The sequence below is a fragment of the Rhineura floridana genome, chromosome 4 (genome assembly GCF_030035675.1).
Source record: "Rhineura floridana isolate rRhiFlo1 chromosome 4, rRhiFlo1.hap2, whole genome shotgun sequence".
In the NCBI taxonomy this organism is placed as follows: domain Eukaryota; kingdom Metazoa; phylum Chordata; class Lepidosauria; order Squamata; family Rhineuridae; genus Rhineura; species Rhineura floridana.
Genome location: NC_084483.1, coordinates 34,497,637 through 34,518,476, shown reverse-complemented (window position 1 = coordinate 34,518,476; position 20,840 = coordinate 34,497,637). Strand labels below are relative to the sequence as shown.

General features: G+C 40.7%; 1 protein-coding gene across 1 annotated transcript in view; it reads right to left on the bottom strand.

Annotated features, from left to right (window-relative positions):
- The window catches only part of NOL10 (nucleolar protein 10), a 71,796-nt gene that overhangs the window by 46,973 nt on the left and 3,983 nt on the right, over positions 1-20,840 (bottom strand). Inside the window, exons 4-11 of the mRNA XM_061622778.1 lie at positions 18,582-18,659; positions 17,594-17,631; positions 16,030-16,166; positions 13,094-13,159; positions 12,440-12,500; positions 10,769-10,854; positions 10,529-10,607; positions 8,364-8,513 (exon numbers count right to left, since the gene is read on the bottom strand). Of these exons, the coding sequence (XP_061478762.1) occupies positions 8,364-8,513; positions 10,529-10,607; positions 10,769-10,854; positions 12,440-12,500; positions 13,094-13,159; positions 16,030-16,166; positions 17,594-17,631; positions 18,582-18,659 (695 nt within the window). The remainder of the gene's footprint in view (positions 1-8,363; positions 8,514-10,528; positions 10,608-10,768; positions 10,855-12,439; positions 12,501-13,093; positions 13,160-16,029; positions 16,167-17,593; positions 17,632-18,581; positions 18,660-20,840) is intronic.

Genomic DNA, 20,840 nt, shown 5'->3' with positions numbered 1-20,840 from the left:
GGTGGCCTGGGAAGAGTCCCAAGGAGGGCCAGACAAAGACAAAGAGACCTGGAGGGCAACATGCAGCCCCTGGGCCTGGTGCTTCCCAGCCCTGCACTAGATTTCTTTGATGATGGAAGTCTTGCTCCGTTGAAAAGGACCTGCAGCTACGTAGATCTTGAGTCAACAGGGCTGGAAGCATGAGATACAGTTCTTGGTCTCATGTATCTTCTGTTGCAACTGGCTGTTTGGCTTTACACATCTGCCCAGGCAAACCCAGGGAAAGGGCCACAGCTCAGTGGTAAGAGCCAACGTTTAACTTGCAAAAGGTTCCAGGTTCAACCCCTGTGTATCTCATAAGAACATAAGAACATAAGAAGAGCCTGCTGGATCAGGCCAGTGGCCCATCTAGTCCAGCATCCTGTTCTCACAGTGGCCAACCAGGTGCCTGGGGGAAGCCCGCAAGCAGGACCCGAGTGCAAGAACACTCTCCCCTCCTGAGGCTTCCGGCAACTGGTTTTCAGAAGCATGCTGCCTCTGACTAGGGTGGCAGAGCACAGCCATCATGGCTAGTAGCCATTGATAGCCCTGTCCTCCATGAATTTGTCTAATCTTCTTTTAAAGCCGTCCAAGCTGGTGGCCATTACTGCATCTTGTGGGAGCAAATTCCATAGTTTAACTATGCGCTGAGTAAAGAAGTACTTCCTTTTGTCTGTCCTGAATCTTCCAACATTCAGCTTCTTTGAATGTCCACGAGTTCTAGTATTATGAGAGAGGGAGAAAAACTTTTCTCTATCCACTTTCTCAATGCCATGCATAATTTTATACACTTCTATCATGTCTCCTCTGACCCGCCTTTTCTCTAAACTAAAAAGCCCCAAATGCTGCAACCTTTCCTCGTAAGGGAGTCGCTCCATCCCCTTGATCATTCTGGTTGCCCTCTTCTGAACCTTTTCCAACTCTATAATATCCTTTTTGAGATGAGGCGACCAGAACTGTACACAGTATTCCAAATGCGGCCGCACCATAGATTTATACAATGGCATTATGATATCGGCTGTTTTATTTTCAATACCTTTCCTAATTATCGCTAGCATGGAATTTGCCTTTTTCACAGCTGCCGCACACTGGGTCGACTTTTTCATCGTGCTGTCCACTACAACCCCGAGGTCTCTCTCCTGGTCGGTCACCGCCAGTTCAGACCCCATGAGCGTATATGTGAAATTCAGATTTTTTGCTCCAATATGCATAATTTTACACTTGTTTATATTGAATTGCATTTGCCATTTTTCTGCCCATTCACTCAGTTTGGAGAGGTCTTTTTGGAGCTCTTCGCAATCCCTTTTTGTTTTAACAACCCTGAACAATTTAGTGTCATCAGCAAACTTGGCCACTTCACTGCTCACTCCTAATTCTAGGTCATTAATGAACAAGTTGAAAAGTACAGGTCCCAATACCGATCCTTGAGGGACTCCACTTTCTACAGCCCTCCATTGGGAGAACTGTCCATTTATTCCTACTTTCTGCTTTCTGCTTCTTAACCAATTTCTTATCCACAAGAGGACCTCTCCTCTTATTCCATGACTGCTAAGCTTCCTCAGAAGTCTTTGGTGAGGTACCTTGTCAAACGCTTTTTGAAAGTCTAAGTACACTATGTCCACTGGATCACCTCTATCTATATGCTTGTTGACACTCTCAAAGAATTCTAATAGGTTACTGAGACAGGACTTTCCCTTGCAGAAGCCATGCTGGCTCTGCTTCAGCAAGGCTTGTTCTTCTATGTGCTTAGTTAATCTAGCTTTAATAATACTTTCTACCAGTTTTCCAGGGACAGAAGTTATGCTAACTGGCCTGTAATTTCCAGGATCCCCCCTGGATCCCTTTTTGAAGATTGGCGTTACATTTGCCACTTTCCAGTCCTCAGGCACAGAGGAGGACCCAAGGGACAAGTTACATATTTTAGTTAGCAGATCAGCAATTTCACCTTTGAGTTCTTTGAGAACTCTCGGGTGGATGCCATCCGGGCCCGGTGATTTATCAGTTTTTATATTGTCCATTAAGCCTAGAACTTCCTCTCTCGTTACCACTATTTGTCTCAGTTCCTCAGAATCCCTTCCTGCAAATGTTAGTTCAGGTTCAGGGATCTGCCCTATATCTTCCACTGTGAAGACAGATGCAAAGAATTCATTTAGCTTCTCTGCAATCTCCTTATCGTTCTTTAGTACACCTTTGACTCCCTTATCATCCAAGGGTCCAATTGTCTCCCTAGATGGTCTCCTGCTTTGAATGTATTTATAGAATTTTTTGTTGTTCGTTTTTATGTTCTTAGCAATGTGCTCCTCAAATTCTTTTTTAGCATCCCTTATTGTCTTCTTGCATTTCTTTTGCCAGAGTTTGTGTTCTTTTTTATTTTCTTCATTTGGACAAGACTTCCATTTTTTGAAGGAAGACTTTTTGCCTCTAAGAGCTTCCTTGACTTTGCTCGTTAACCATGCTCGCATCTTCTTGGCCCTGGCGGTACCTTTTCTGATCTGCGGTATGCACTCCAGTTGAGCTTCTAATATAGTGTTTTTAAACAACTTCCAAGCATTTTCGAGTGATGTGACCCTCTGGACTTTGTTTTTCAGCTTTCTTTTTACCAATTCCCTCATTTTTGTGAAGTTTCCTCTTTTGAAGTCAAATGTGACTGTGTTGGATTTTCTTGGCAATTGGCCATTTACATGTATGTTTAATTTAATAGCACTGTGGTCACTGCTCCCAGTCGGTTCAACAACACTTACATCTTGCACCAGGTCCCGGTCCCCACTGAGGATTAAGTCCAGGGTTGCCGTCACTCTGGTCGGTTCCATGACCAACTGGTCTAGGGAATAGTCATTTAGAATATCTAGAAACTTTGCTTCTTTGTCATGACTGGAACACATATGCAGCCAGTCTATGTCCGGGTAGTTGAAGTCACCCATTACTACCACATTTCCTAGTTTGGATGCTTCCTCAATTTCATATCTCATCTCCAGGTCTCCCTGAGCATTTTGATCAGGGGGACGATAGATCGTTCCCAGTATTAAGTCCCTCCTGGGGCATGGTATCACCACCCACAACGATTCTGTGGAGGAGTCTGCCTCTTTTGGGGTTTCGAGCTAGGTAGGGTAGGGCTGGGAATGACTCCTGCCTGAAACACAAGAGCTGCTGCCAGTCAGTGTCGACAATACTGAGCTAGATGGACCAAATGGCCTGGCTCTGTATAAGGCAGCTTCCTAAGTTCATACCTACTTTCTGGTCACATGGCACGGGTTTTTAGGACGTTAATCATAATAAATCATATGAGTTTTAATAGAGGAATCAATGAAACATAATTTTCAATATGAGAAAAAACCAGCAGTTCTAAAAGGAAGGAAAAACATCCTCTCATTGGTTTTAGGTGTTGTAGCGAGCATTGCCCCTTCTTCTCCCACAATGTTCTTCTAAGATGTCCTTGCAGTTTTCAGAATTACTTCTATCATTTTTAATCTGCTGCTTGATTAATTGGAGCAAAATGCTTTTTAATCCATTAATTGATTCATCCATCATAAGTTGTAGTCCTTACACATTTTATGCCCTGCCTTTTGACCTCTCAAACTGATTCTGAGGACATCACATTAAAAAAATAAGTAAAACCTTTAGCAAAAAGCCAATAGCCAAGAATCTACCTATACAGCATTAACCAACCAACTATAAATGGCCTGAGTCTCTCTCATTTTAGCCTCCCTTTATTAAAGTGATTCTCACATAAATCTTCTATAATTTCCATCTACTAAAATTCAGTGTTTATGAAAGCGGTGAAGTCACATCAAAGGTTTACTTCCTCCCCGGCTTATGATAAGCATTGAACTGCAGAGGAAGAATTCTCCACACAGTTAGACCTTTTGAAAATAAAGGTATCTGTTACAGATACTCAAAGAAAGAAAGGCAGAAGAGGAAGGAAGATGGAGGGAAAAGAGGCAAGATGAGAAGGTGTGTATGTGTTGGGAGACCCTTTGCATTTCACAACAGTTATATTAATAGCAGTTTGCAGCCTGCTGAATAACATTTACTTTGAAACTGAGAGAATATGGAGAAGGGCTATAGCTCAGTAGCAGAGCATCTGTTTTGCATGTCAAAGGGCCCAGATTCAATCCCCAGCATCTCCAGGTAGGCCTATGAGACTCCCTGTCTGAAATCATAGAGAATCACTGCCAGGCAGTGTAGACAGTACTGAGCTAGATGGTCTAGTGGTCTGACTCAGTGTAAGACAGTTTCCTATGTTCCCATATTAAAGAGAGGAATAAAACACTGATAGTACTCAACTCGTATGTTCATGATATTCTTACTAAGTTGCCTGAATGTTAACACAATTGTAAAAATATCCAGAAGAGTTTTATGATCAGACTCCATAATATTCTAATACAAAAGGTGTATCATGGTCATAAGCATAAACCAAACGAGGAAGCTGTGTTTTACGACAGGGCACAACCCAGCCAAAATTAAACACACTTTTACACCTCATCAATTTCAATGAGAGAGTCAAGCATATCAAACTTGTTCCACTGAAAGCAGCAGGACGTGAGTGTTTCGCTTTGGCTGAATTGTGCCTGCTAAGAAGAGGGTCTTCTCAGTGGTGGCACCCCAGCTACGGCATGGCCTCCTCAGAGAGGCTCACCTGCCACCCTCTTTATGGTCTTTTCAGCAGCACAATTTTATTCCGCCAGACTTTTAAAATCTGCGTCCCACTCGTCGATATATTGTGTATTTTAGGTGTACCATGATTTTTGGTTACTACTGCAAGTTTTTATAACGCATCTAATTTTTGTGACATCTTAAACATTTGTCTCTGTGAGTTTCCCAGAGAGCTATGGTGTCAGGCAACAAATATAAATAACCTAAATAAATGATAAATAACTACATGGAGGATAAGACTAACAATGGCTACTAGCCATGATGGTTGTATTACCTCCATGATCAGAGGTAGTGTGCTTCTGAATACCAGTTCCTGGGGACCAAGAGCACTGGGGAATATCCGGCTTGTGGCCTTCCCACAGGCATTTGGTCGGCCACAGTGAGAACAGAATGCTGGATTAGATAGGCCTTTTGTCTGATCCAGCAGGGCTCTTCTTATGTTCTTAATAATCCTTATTTGCTGTCTAGCCCTTACCTAAAACACAGCACAGTCTTTCACTTCCAAGATATGTGTTATAGTCTTTTCAGTTCAGAAGGTAACACTTCATGTTAGGACATGCAATTCTTTAGTCTGGTGCTCTTCATTTATGATGCATCTGTCTGCGGCAAGTTTTTTTTAATTTTATATAAAGTTGGGTTAGGCCACCCAAATTGCTTCTGGCAATTTGCCATTATAGCCATTTAGGTAGAAACGTCAAACATGCAAGCTTTGTGTAGCTTCATCATTATATAAAAGAACCCCAACAAGATTTGGTTCCATCAACTGCCTCACTCAGACTTAAAATGAGACATTATATACTTTTTATGACCTGCAGTATACTGTACTTTAAGAGGCCCAATACAGATGACTCAGTTGCAAGTAATTCAAGAACTGAGAATTAGAAGCAAATTGTCAAACTTTCAGGTAGTGTGTGTGAATATGTAAGTACACAGACACATGAAATCTGTTTTTTTAATACACTACACTGAAGAATCAGACAAATACAAATTGCTGATCAAAACAGAATTGTGCTTTTAAGGAAACAAAAATTGCTTTAGCTTATTTAGCATTTCCTGGAGACTGATGTTGAATTTCTAAATTATAATTATTATAATTATTAATTAATTATTATAATTAAGAATTTATAAATGACACATATGCTGTGATTCAGACTGCAATCCTCAATCTGCCTATCTGAAAGTAAAACTCACAAAACTCAAATGAAGCTTACTTCTGAGTTGACATGTATAGGATTGCATTGTTGAGGCATTAATATTTATGATTTTTTTTGTACTGGAATATTCTAGAAGCATAAATAAAGACACAAATCATATATACAAGAGTCATCTAATTAACCTTTTTTGGCCTGAGGATCAAATTTCCTTTCAAGCAACTTTCTGGAGTCCACATGGCAACAGTGTGAGGGACCAGAGGTAAAAGTAGGTGAAACATGGAACGTAAATTTTACCGTTGTACAATAGGCTCGCATCTACACACATACCTTGTTCTTCCCCATCCATCCAAGCAAGCAAAAAGGCATCATGAAATTTCCAGGACACATTCCAGTCAGGCAAAACTACTCAGGGTGTGTGTGAAGCTGGGTCAGTGAGGGGTGTGGCGGATGAGAGTTATAAGGCCCAGAGAGAGAGAGAGGCCTGGAGGGCTGCATTTGTACCCCAGGCCTGAGGTTTCCCACCCCTCAATTAACATGTAAACGTACAAGAGAGGTGAAATGTGACCCATTTCACTGCTTTAACACTTGAAACAACAATGTGAAACGAAACAAAAACAAAAACAGTTTCTGCTTCGAATCTATTATTCAGTCATGTTAAATGAGATGGCTGTATCCCTTTCTGCTTAATTTAAGTTGGTGCAAATTACCAGGATGATTCCCATTACAGGGCTAATTCTGCAAGACAGAACAGGCAGAGAGATTTATGGCACAAAGGCATCCAGGCTATACTGCGCCATAGGCACAGAACAACTGCCTTCTGCTGATAGCCAAGTCCCACGTCTCAAAAAGATGATAATCAGCTGATTGTCTTTACAAATGTGGGGCAGGAAAGCATGAATTAACAAAACAAAACAAGGCCAAAAATGGTGCATATGAGGTGACTGGATTTGCACAGAAGTTTGACAAGCATTTCAAAAATGTGGACATTCGAGAAACTCATATTTAATTGTGAGGGGAAACACTGCAAGGCCCACACAGTTGCTGAAGAGCCCACCCCCCAACATGCAGTTTTCAGCTGAGCTGGGAAAACTTGCCCCAACACTTTCCATGCAATGCGTGGATATGGCCATGTTGGGCTGTTAAAGAATGGAGAGTAATGGATTTTTCCCTCTTCCATGGGAAGTGTGTGGATTTCCCATTCCACTGTAACATTTTCCACATACGTATCCTTGGGGGAAATCGCTCCAAAAGACTCGCGTAGAGAGGAAAAGATGTTTGGTCAGAACCAGCCCTAATTTAGAAATAGGGAAAGGGGGGTGGAAGAGAAAAGAAGAGCTACTGCTTTGAAGAGAGCAATGTGCTGTCTATCCCAAACATTCACCGCTGGATGTTAACGTTTTTGCTTCTTGTTTTCTCCTCCCCTCACTTCCACCAACCACAGCAATTCTCTTCCATATAGAAACGAAATGCTAAGTCATGGCTGTGGGATGCTGCAAGTGGCAGAGGAGCTCTGGGGCATTCTGGGACAGGAGCAGGAGGGTCCATATCCCTGGGCTCTGGCCTATGCTCAGCCTCGTTAGAACAGAGGGAAACCCACTCATGCCAACGCCTGGAGCTGGGGTGGCCAGGGCAGCTAGGCTGCATATGCACTGAAGTACAGAGTGCAGTGGCCACTCCTATGGAAAAAGAAAGGAGAAAGGAGATCAGGTCTAAGCCTGTTTGACACTGATTCCTGAATGATTCAGCTAATTAAGCAGATAAAAGGGTACAAGTAGCAGGATGTTGTGGCCACAAGCCTGACTCTAAAAGACTAAAAAAGGGGAAGTTTGTTTCCCTTTGGACTCCTCCCTTGCTTCTCTAACAGCTTCACCTCCCTCCTGGGTGCTTCCTTTCCCTCCCTGTTTAATTTTGCCACCCCACCCACTTTTGCTGCCTTCCTCGATAATTAACAGGAGGAAGGGTTTTCCCCCACCTCCACTTTTTGAAAACAAAGAACTGGATGATCCCCAGCTGCAGGAAAGTCTGCATGTAGTGCTAAAGATTCTCTTCACCTCACTCCCTTCCTCTTTTCTCCATCAATTTCTGGCCAGAGATAGTTAAAGGAACCAGCGTCAGAGGAGAGGCCAGTAGGAACAGAAGCCTTTCAAAGAAGGAATAGTTGCATCTGCCTTGCAGCAAGAAATCTCCTCCTTTGACACACCACATGCAACTTGGAACTCTTGCTGCAAGTGCAATTTACAAGTCAGCTTGGAAAAAAATATTGATTTTTTATTACCTAGGACTGCATGATGGCCACCATCCAACATAGCACTTAACCACATTTAAGTATGGGCGGGATTGTGGCCTATGAGTTGGATCTAGATAAAATCACACAGAAGGTGGCTGATGAAAGATGACTTCCTCACTCCAAAGCCTTTCCCAGGGGAGACACAAGTCTTTTGGACTGCTTTCTCTGGAGATACATATGTGGAAAACGTTACAGTGGAATGGGAAATCAATGAAAAGATCAAAGGAAAGACAAATTAATGCAAGACTTACTGTGTCCTTGTTCCACAGTTTTATGATCCGTGAATCAGCTGAAATAATTAAATCTAACGAATTGTGGAACTGGATCGATTTGATAGGCAGGCCATATTGGTGATCCTTCACTATTAACGGGCTACTTGATCGGAGATCGTAAAACAAGACCTAGCAACAAACAAAGGTAGCTAGATTTCACGTTCAACATTCAAGCACATTCAACATAACTGCAGGTCTACAAATCTTTTACAATTCTTAATAGGTTTAAAATGATCAAATAAGCATAAAGCATTTTTTCAGTATTAATGAAGGGGGTGTGAGATGTGCTTGTGCGGTGAGAGGTATGTGTGAATTTTTGAACAAGATCTATAAAAAGAAACAAGATCTACTAATGAACAAATCAGAAAAGCAGTATTATGCTTTGTCCTGGTTTGTATGTCACAGTAAGTTAAACTATGGCTTACTGGGACTGCACTAGTGTGCTGGCTCCCAAAGAGAAGATTGCTCCCCCTTTGCTCCTCCCCAGATCTTTTATGGCCATTATCTTTTTTAGCTAACTCACATTTTGACATTTTTATTTGATTTTTTACACAGGTTAGCAGAAGAAGCTAATGAATCTCCAGGGCTGCCTAACTCTCATCCCACTGCGTGATTGACAAATCCTTGGTTTACATGTCCAATGGTTGCAAAAATAGTGTATGTGTGGGTGAGGTTGTAACCTGCTAACCTCATGATCCTCTGATCATGAGTCTTGCAGGCTGACCTTGTATTAATGTGCTCCCGTTATATTAAAAAAGCCCTACTGTCTTCTATTCACCCTTAAAAATCTGAAGAAATAAAGCCATTCTCCTCTGCATGCACAGTATTATGTATTATTATTAATATTATTCATCACCTACTATAAAAATCTGTCACAGCAACTTACAATATAGACATCAAGACAATGTTCATATCAGTTCCCATTAAGGGGAACCACTGCAACAAGAGCATACACACGGCAAAAAAACACCAAACTAGACATGCAACAATTAGACGGTCCCCCTAAAGCAAGCGTGAGGAACTTTGGGCTTTCCAGATGTGGCTGAACTATGACTCCCATCGTCCCTGACCATTGGCCATACTTGCCAAGGCTGCTTGGAGTTGTAGCTCAGCATAGTCTAGCAGGCCAAAAGTTTCCCATTTCTGCCCTAAAGAGAAACAGAACATGAAACAAATGAGCATTGATTTGTTTTGGAACTGTAGCATCCTTACAAAGCTGGGGCAGCAGATTATTTGAATTGCAAAGCTTCAATAGCATTTCCCACCACACAGTGTCAACTAATTTGATCACATGCACATTTAGCTCAAGATTAATTTAACATATTCCACAGAATTCATAGCCCAGAATTTATACATCCATACAAGACCTGGACACAGGTCATGCACATCATACTTTGGCCCAGTCTGCACTTCATGGTAAACCATAGTGTTTTTTTTAAAAAAAAATCTTTTTATTTTCAAAAACATAATATATAAAAATCAACCACCACTTATTTACACCGTGAGGCAATGTACAAAGCCAATATATCATAGTGTTGTACACATTAGCATGCTAATTATATTCATGTTAATAATAATCTTTTTCATTTACCTTTCCAGCTGTAAGCCATAGTGAATGGCTTAATGTGGACACAGAATTGCTCCTGCTTTGCTCTTCTCCTTCAGCCTGCAGGAGCAACATATCACAATGCCTGGCTTAGCGCTATGTCCAAACCAGAGCTTGGAAAAGTTACTTTTTTGAACTACAACTCCCATCAGCCCAGTCCAGTGGCCATGTTGGTTGTGGCTGATGGGAGTTGTAGTTCAAAAAAGTAACTTTTCCAAGCTCTGGTCCAAACCAAGTTTTGTGGTTTGTGTTGCTCAAACAAACTTTGGCTTAACATCATGGCTTGTTGAGAGTGAAACAAACCATGATCTCTGGTTTGGGCATTAATGCTAAGCCAGAGATTGTGGCTTGTTGCTCCCATTGGCTAGAAGGGAGGAATAATCAACTATATTCATAGTAAAACCATTAACTATGATTTACCATGATGTGTGAATGCTGCCAGTGATGTTTAAAAAGTTGACTTAATGCAGTCCTTGCCACTAGTCAGCACGGAAATGTAACATAAGGTGCACAGCAACTAAGTTGACAGCATATCTACCTGCCCTGTGGATGTTCCAACAGCCATATTTAATGTTCCATCAAACTTCAAGGCCGAAATAGATGGCAGACCATCTACCCTGAAAGAATTTAAGAAACATTTCACTCTAGTTAATAAGTCACTCTTAAGGCTCATCACCAGCTAGTTTGCAGCTGAAGTGAGAAGTTAGAAGCATTTTTGGTAAAAGCTGAGAAAATTTATAGAAGAGACACAAACTATAAATATATATATCTTCCATACTCCTTATCAGCTGACGCGCTGCTTAAAGCGCAATCCAGCACCCCAACTCTGTTTCTTGTTCTGGGGTCCCAGCATTCCACCTTCCCCTGTGGAAAATAAAGAAAACATCATTTAGTACTCTCAAATAATTCATCATGTTTTAATCAGTTTACTGATCTGCTGTTATTATCAAACGTTATTTAGCTCTCTGTGTCAAGCTAGACAAAAACGGCTCGAGCCTTTTCATCTAGGTTTCAGTCACGCAAGATCAATGCCTACACTTTCAATTTTCACTTTGCATTTAAAAGTGATCTGATCTTGATATACCTGCAAGGAGCAATTCCTAACAGTAGCCAGGGGCCAGTGGAATTCAACAACTGGGGCTACGGAATCCTGTTCACTGCATCATGTGAAGCAGCTGGATTCCATCCCAAAGCTGATAAGGCTTGCTGCTAGATTCCATCTAGATTAAGAACAGGAAACTCACAGCGTGGGACAAAACATGATCCGTAGCATAGCCCCTAATCCCATAGACTGCACCTAAGTTTTCTGCATCTTTGTCACTTACTTCTGCAGAGGTGAGGACATGGAGAAAATGTTCTTTCACACTTTCCTCCCTAGTTAAGAAAGAAAACTTTGACCCTATGGAGAATAGGGTGAAAGGGCACTTACCTGGAAAGAATCACGTTGCTGGCCCAGCACTTATTGCTTCATTTAAAATAGGGCCCCTATTAAATCTAAATGGCAGCAAACTACAGTCTCTACCCTGCCAGTGCTGTAATTATGTGATGCATTGTGGGTGGGCTTTCCACCTACCCACCTCCCACAGCAGGTCTACGACCTGCTGAATAAGCAGCATCAATAGTGCCTGATGCAACTGTATCATAACTTGGCAAGGGAAGGTCCATTTCTTCTCGATGATCTTTGTCCCAACTACTGCCATGCATCCCAGTTGCTACTCGAAGCACCTCAGTCCTTCACTGTTTTGACCTCCCAGAGCTATTCCTTTTCTTCCTCTTGACATACTCAATAACATAATACCCAACCCAGTATGAAAAATACAGCTTGTATCCTTTGTCCCAAAACATATTTCCATGAACTCTGAAGTACTTTGCAGGACTGGTCTTCCTAAACTTACAGTGCAATCTATGCATGTCTACTCAGACACAAGTCCCAGGGAAGTGAATGTAGGATTGCAACCTTAGTAAATGTAATGAAAAATACACATTCCACTGTATTTTGGTATACTGTTTACAATGTTGAATGCATCCCACAAAAAAGTGACATTACATTACCTATTTATACACAAGTAGGGCCTGCAACAAAATGTTGCAGTATGGAGTCTTCCTGTTCAGGATTCCTGTCAGCCAGCCATTACATTTTCCAGGATATTCCATTGCAGTCCTACTCCCACCACAAGGTTTTCCATTTTCTTCCGTCCAAGGTGTTTTGGGCTTTCAACCCTGCTTAGGGTTCTCTCCCTCTCCTCCACTAATTTTTTTCTGTATTTCTCCAACCTTGGGGGCTCCCCAAACCTCTTGAGAACTTTTTCTTTTTGATGGATGGTACCATTTTGGCATCTTAAGGAACCCCACTCCAAAGAATGAATTCACTATTAGTAGATAGGATGTTATAGATCTATCATTGTTTTTAAAGGAAAAAATAGTGCTGTTCTTAGGAAGATGAAATTACCTCAACTGTGCCAGTAGCAAATAAGCCATGGACAGGATTTATGTCACAGACATGATTCTCCCTAGAAAAGGAAAAAGAAACTTCATGACTGACAGGGAAATAAAATATTATAGCTTCCATAATTTATGAAAAGCATTAAAATCAACTGAAGCGTAGAAGGCCAGGAAGAGTAAATGCAATTTGACATGCAGTATTTCTTAGTTCAACTGCTATATTTTGATGGCTATATTTTGAATCTGATGCAAAATATGCAGCATAACTAACAGCTATGCAAAAAAAATTAAACAAGCAATTCTTCATCATAGATAACAGGTCTACTGATTTAACAATTATACCTATTTCAAATTATATGCTCATTTTCTTCTAAAATACCTCAAAATGCAAAATAAGGTTCTTTCTTGACAGAACAACCTAATGAACTTAACAAGCAAATTCTAAAACATAAGAATTTTGCTTATTAAAATTCAAAGTATAATTATTAATAATTGGAAGTATAAATTATACTTTAACACACAAATCAAACACCCCAGTTTATAAATGCAGTTTGGAGTGCATCTATGTGCCTCACAATAGGGCTTATTACAATAAAAATTAAGTCATTTGGCTCCACCTACTGGAAGGAGGAGATACATGCAATAAACTGAAGATACTCACGAAGCATCTGTCTGTAGGGAATTCAGGTACCTTCCTTGTTCCAGATTTAGCCGGTATATTTCAGAGCTACAACAACAACAACAACAAAACTGTACTTGCACATTTCCCTTTTGATAATAGTTAGTGATAATGTGGGAAACTGTGTATATACAAACATATACATAAATATATAACTATTATATAGATATGTCTAAATATGTCTGAGTAATAAATCAATCTCCTATGCTTATCTTTATTATAGCAGCATGTAATCAGTTCCTATCCTATCTACTTCCAATTCTCATTTAACTTATTGAAAAACAGAGTCCTAGCTCTTTCATATGCTCTTTGTTTCCTCAGCGATATTTTTAGTTTGATAATGGCTAACAGTTCCCACGGTTACCTAATGAGATCCAATTTATTTGGCTTATGATTTGTCTTCCAAGTTTTGTCATAAAGGTTTCTGGCTAGGGTTAAGAATGAATAAAACCTGTGTTTGGATTTGTCTAGGTACTGTGTCACTGTTAACATAATTTTAAGAGACACAACAGCACTTTACCCATCATACCTATTTGGGGTATTTCATTGATGATAGTAATAACCATTGTCCAATATTTCCTGGCTTTCTAACAGTTCCAATGTGGAGGAAGTCCCCTTTTTTCTTGTCACAAAGCCAACATTTGACCTGCTTGTCATTTTACTCCTCCAGAGGGTCCAATGCTTTCATATGGCCGTCTTGACACGGTTTTCTTTGTAACTGGTTGCTACTGAAATGGTAGACCTTTTCTGAATAGAAATTTCCACACCTTTCCCAGTATACTGTTTTGCAAATCTCTGTTCTGCTTTAACATGTGGGCAAGTTTCTCATTACAACACTTCTTTAGTTGATATATACTGCGGAAAATACTCTTAAACCCATTTTTCTTCCAACAAAGTTTCAAACTCAGTTTTTTCTTCTCTCAATTCTTGTTTTTGCTTAAGCCTATTCATGTAAGTTTTGATTTTAATAAATTGAAAAACAGGAAGGTCTAACTGCATTCTCTCTCTTGCCTGTTCGTATGTTCTCTTCCATCCCCAATTGTAATATGATCTCAACCCTCTTTCCTTATTTGAAAATCTCCTAGATGACCCTCTAGATTAAATCTTTCATCATCTATCACAGATAAAGTAAGTGATGTTCTTGGGGTTAGGTCAAGGGTCACCAACCTTTTTGGATCAGAGGGCACATTTCAAATTTTGAAAGAGTGCTTGGGACATCAGTCACAAAATGGCATAAAGCAAAATTAGAGAATAGTAATGGTGACGTTTTTTCCCATAATTGTATTTCCATACGAGAAAAGGCTTGACCTGTTGAATTTCTGCCTGCCTTACCGCTATTAAAGGCACAAGAACCTTGTTTTTCCCCAATGCCAACCCTAAACCAAAGCCTAGTTTGCCATCCTGTACCCACTTACCTGGACGTAAGCCCCATTAAACACAAAAAGGCTTTATTCTGAACAGTCATACATAAACTATCCAGTGAATTCTTAATGAGTCCCTGGTATTTAGCAGGAGACACGCCTCAGCCTCTTTGCAAACGCATGCCTTTTTCACATTTGCCTTTTGAAGGGAGGGAGATCCTTTAGAATTCACCCACATGTATTGTGTAGTAGTATTTGTAGAAAATAACTTCTAGGCACTATCACCTGATCTGACAAACCCAGCACAGGAAAGGTGAGTCCTGGTTGCTAGGAAAAGAAGGCATACTATGGAGATTCCAAGGAGAGAAAAAAAAGACAGAAGGAGGAAAAGTGCACTAAAAAGGAGGCGAAAACACAGACTTCTTTAGGACTCCAGGGATTCCTATTGCATGGTGCTACTCACTTATCAGTCACAGCTCTGACTTCACTCATTAGCTAATAACATTCACCGGCAGGAGCAGCCAGGCTGGTTCATTTTGCAGAAATTGCTTAGAAGGGTACCTGCACGTTTTGCTCCACAACACTCCTTCTAGGAGAGCTAGACACTTACTTCGTAAAATAAAATAAAGCTCTAATTCTGGGCTACCTGCTGTGGGCACCACTGAAGGCCTTTGCAGGTACCATGGTGCCCACAGGCAACAGGTTGGCAATCCCTGGGCTAGGTAATCCCTATGTTTGTCCCACACCCTTAAAGCATATTTAACACTGCTATTTTCTAAGCCCTGCCAGATCACACAGCCAAGGCAGAAGAAGTGGGGACACCTTTTCTTTTCCTTTTTCTTGGTTCTGTTCCACTGGAGGCAATGGGAGGGAATTAATTATACTAGCTCTTGAGCTGGCATAGTTTCCAGGTCTGTTTGGAGGCATGTTGGGGGAATGAGAGTGCCTAGGATCCTGTGGTTCTTCAGACACCCCAGATACACACACCCGAAACCACCCCATTTTCAGCCCCACTGCCAGCAGGGCAGCCACAGTGACGAAAAGCTACTCTGCAACCTATGGAGGCCCACAATATCCCATGGCACCTAGAATACCCTCAAGATAGTGCCTTGCCTGTCTTCAATAAGTAGACAAAAATGCTTAATTCATCCTTTAAAGTTTATGAACATTTTTGAACTATGCCAAAGCCACGTTATAATTCAATCTTTTTAAAAAAATCCCTTCCCTTCTTTCCCCAGTAATTCCATACTTATGATTGTATATACTTTTCAAAACATTTTACAATTTCTGAAATAAACTTAAATCATCAGTTAAGTCACAATAAAACTGAAATGTCCCACATATTTCAGAAACACAACTGACTTTTAAAGAGGATCTCAATAATTCTGCATAACCAACTTAGATTTTCCAACAAAATATTTTTACTTTTTCGTTCAAAGAGCACTTCAGATATGTTTATGAATGTTCAGTAAATCTGCTTTTGCAGAATATTCACAGGAAGCACTAAATAAAAAAATGTAAGTACAGTTAAACAGGAACTCAGCGCATCTTACATACCTTGCTCCTACGAAGTACAGGTCACATGATGGATAATGGTATGAGAAATCTCTACCAAACTTTGGTATTCTTGTCCTGTAGTAACGGCCATGTTGGGAATGAAATTCTACATATCTGTCACATTGGAGGAAAACTATCTGAAAAACATACAGCACAGGATTGATATTTGGAGAGGAATCATTCTTTCCCTCTCACTTAGCCCCCTAGAAGGGGGGAATAGTTATTTTTATAGAGGCATAATCAAAAGAAGTGGGGTCAGAATGGAAGGCTCTTTTCATTCATAGAAGTAGGTCAGATCTAGTGGAGGCTCCCACCTGTCAAACTACATGCTTCCCTGGGCAGAAGAAGGGAGAGAGGCTATTTACTTCAATTCTTCCTCCCCTCTGCAGTTTCCAGCACCACCTGCTACACTGTTCAGAAGAGTCCCCCAACTCTCTAGAGTTGGTTTTCAAGAGCACAGGGGGCTGCAGCAGAGAGGGGGGATTAGCAAAAATTGTCTGCCCTTCTCTTCTGCCCATGGAAGCATAACTATGGATTCAAACCCTAGATTTGACTGTGTAAAACAAGGTAATGGTAGATTTATCATCAAGGATATATACTTTAGTAACTATGTGAAATCTGTTTCACACGACAGAAGACACATCAGGACAGACTTATCTTGCACATTTGTACAATTGTTTTTAGTGATAATCAGGTACCTTTTTTTAAAAAGGAGATGTACCGAGTAAGGGTATTTTGGCAGCTGCCCTAAAAAAATAGCATCCCAATTTTTAAATGGCAAAAGAGCAACATAGAATATATATTTTTAACACACCTTTAAATCTATGATGTTAAGATCTCATCCGATGTTGATCTAACAGTTATTACTGGTAACATCCTGTTTGATGCCACAGAGGCTATATTTGCATGTAGCATACACTGATCTTTGTTGTTGTTGTTTTGAAAAGTATTATTATTATTTTTGTTACAACTGTAAACTATAACAACCTGAACAAACATTGGGGTAGCACTGTTCTTGTCACATCACACATTTTCCTCTTTAGAGTTCACACCTCTGTTGCAAGACATTAAAGCATTAATTAATCTGTATCTCTCCACGGCATCCCATGTGTCAAAGGTGGGATCAATGCCAGGATACCTTTGCCAATGTACGTTAAAGGGATCCAAATATCAGCAAATTTGTCCTTCACTTTAGAACACCGATCTTTGCTTACTGCTAATCAACAGGGCAGTTAAGGGCATGAGCTACGGAAATCTCAGCTCAGTCATGAACTCATTGAATGGCCTCAGACAAAATATCCTCTCTCAGCTTCAGCACCTTGTCAGCACTTCAGGGGATGATTTTTTGTTTGAGAAAACAGTTAATTCCAGCTTTTCAAGAAAGAAACAAGACATTCAAAAGAACGTAAAGAGAGGATAAATAGCACTTTTCCTTCAGGTTTCTGTCCTTTAAAGAAATGAAGAGAAATTACACACACTAAAGCAATTAGATCCTTTCAACAGTTTTGAAATGCACATTTTTCTCCTGCTTCATATGCAATATAAATATTGAAAGTAAACATACCTTTGAGTAATCATCTGATAAAATATCAAACGCAACCACTGAGGAGATGAAAAACAGATTACAAATAGGCGTCATTAAAACATTCACCTCTACACAACGTTATAAACCCCACTATTTCAAGTTTAATCACATAATACTCCTGTCTGTCTGGTCTTTTGAGCTTACAGTCAAAGAAAGAAAAGGTGAAGAAACAGGCACCAGCATTAGCACTGCTCTGTGCTTGTCCTGTTGTGAGGGCAGCCACATCAGTACTGCTTCTGATCTATGGCAGTACCTCACCTGGATTTCAAAGCCTGCTCAAGCCTGCAGTGGTCAATCCTTGAGATCACCCTCTTGCCATAGTAGGAACGTTTTCCACCATCACTCCTTTTGGGTTCAAAGCCTCAAGGGACTGGGAAGGTATTGCCAAGCACCTCCCATTGCTCTCTAACTTCCTTCTATCAGCAAATAGCATACAAGCTCACGACGGGGAGCCTATGACTCTCCATTTGTTGGACTCTCACTCCCATTATCCTTGACTACTGGACATAAGATGATGGGAGCTGGAGTCCAACAACATCTGGATGACTACAGGTTCCCCATCCCTGATATAAGCCAAGAGGGGAGCAGAGTCACACACACAAACTAAACAGCTCCATGACTGTGTGGGGATTCAAACCCTGGTCTCCCAGGTCATAGTCCAACACTCTAACTGCTACACCACACTGGCTCTCTTGAAATATGGAACGGTATACAAATTACCTAAATAATAAATAATATTATACAGTTCCCATCAGCCCCAGCAAACATGGTCAATGGTTAAAGATAAGAGTTGCAGTCCAAAACATGCGGAGAACATAAGGCAAGGCTGCTACACACAAGTATATGGGAGTAAGCCCCATTGTATACAATGAGACTTTCAAATAAACATGCATAGGATTGCACTGTTTTCTACTGAAATATTAATATGCTATTCATATTAGTTTTCATCATAATTAGTTTCACTTACCTTCAGCATCTAAGCATCTTTCAAATTTCATAGATAACTGATAGGTATCGAAACATCGGATCCTTGGTTTATATGTCCCTGTTAAAAATGAAAAGAATATATAGTAAGAGAATTTGCTTTAACACTTTTCAATTCGTTTATCTCAGGACAAAATAAGATTCAGGTCTTGACAAAGTTTCTGATTGAGAAATTAATGGGTGTTCAAAAAGGGCTACAATCCTGTGCCTTGATACACGTGTTTTAGTTTGTTCATGACAATGGCTGTAATAAAATGTAACTAGTTCTTATGACTGTGGCACAAGGCACTTACGTGTCACCCATTTAAAACAGTTTATAGATAAATAACTAATTCTTTAGATTAAAAGTCACTAATCTTCAATGCCTTATAGCTTTGTTGCTGAACTCACACTATTTCCACCAAACTTATTTTTAAAAGTACCCAATCCTTTAAAAAACAAGATTCTTATAAATGGGCAAAATAGCACATTAATAGAAATCAAATGCTAACCCTTGCCAAGTCCTTCCTCAATACTAATTTCTTATCTCCATGTTTAGCTCACTTAGATCCCTTTGGAAAGAAAGTATGTACACTGGATTACACGTGTAAGGTTGCTGTGGAGTACTCTGCCAATTAAAGGAAAAAAACCAACAGTTGTATTTTATCCCAAAGGTTCAAGGCAAGAGAATAGCACCTCAAACCAGGCCTCCACATGCACATCTCTAGCTGAATGGAAATCGCATGCGCAAATCGAAGCTGCGTGCCTGATTCCCCAGACCGATCAAGCAGCTGGAGAAGCAGAGGTGTTGCCCTTGAAGCATTCAGCAATTTGGAGGAGGAGCTCGATTTAGTCTTCCCCCTGCTCTACTCCCTCCTAAACAGCACATGAATGTAAAGCAATCAGGACCAAACACAGCTGAGAGTAGGAGGGAAAAACACTGCTGGTGGAAATCAAGTCCATGCACATTGTGCAAAAGCCGTGTCCGTGAGCCGTGTCAGCAGTCATGTGAGAATGGAACCGGGGCACATTGCCAAACTCTGCCCCCTCCAGCATGGCTCACCACTGCAAAGCTTCACCCTCAAACTCGTGGAGGACTCTAAACTGTGCAGAGATGATGAGCTGTAGTGATTGCTACACATGCGTGTGGTGAATGCCCAAACAAGACTAGAATGTGATATATTGAGGCCAGACTGTTAGTTGTGCTTTGTTCCAATTGAAACCAATGGAATTGAAGTCATAACTAACCTGCACCATTGATTTCAATGGGATCTAAAGCAACTAACAGAGCAATCCCAAAAACTCCTTATGCTGGGCTGGATGAGGCAGGGGAAGGGGGGCTTTATCAGGCGGCGATATCCCGCTGCCTAGTTCTTCTGGCTAAGTCTGCCTCCTGTCAGCTGCCAAACATGCAGGCAGGGTGCCCACTGGTGGGATCCCTTCCAGAAGGAGCTAGCAGAAAGCCCTCAAATGGGGCATTATGAAGACTGGATCCTGAAGTAGCGTGACTGCCATCACACAATGACATCAGGCTGAATTCAGGCCCCAGTTGTCTTCCCACCCTTCTGCTGCCATGAACAGCAGGGCTGTGGATACTGCGGTAGCCCTGAAAAGCCATGCCGGTGGGAGGAGTGAGTTTGGATTGCACCCTACCTTATTCTGAATCCAACTCAATATCTGAAGGTCCCAAACATGCTTCAAATTTTCATTTTGAAGTTATAGAAGCAAACTGGAAGATGCACAGTTATATAATGATACGTAAACCAGTGGCCCTCCAAAAGTTGTTGAATTACAACTCCCATCCTCCCTGGCTATTGGCCATGCTTGCTGAGGTTGATGGGAGTTGTAGTTCACCAATACCTGGTGGGCTAAAGGTTCCCTTCACCTGCTTTAAGCCCTCAAATGAACATATGCTGCCTGCCACCCTGCCAGCTATTAGGTTTACTGTCCATCAGAAGTTGCACAAGCATACAATACAATCCTAGAGCCCACACTTCATCAGCCATAATTATTTTATTTATTAAATTATTATTAAATTAAATTTCTTAGTCGCCCATCTGGCTGCTTCTCCAACCACTCTGGGTGACGTACAAATCAACATATCAGTGCAATAAACATTAAAATCTGAGCCAATAATAATAAAATCTATCTACACATCAAATAACATAGCAATCCAGTAAACATTAAAATCTACACCAATAATAATAATAATAATAATAATAATAATAATAATAATAATAATAATAATAATAATAATAAAATC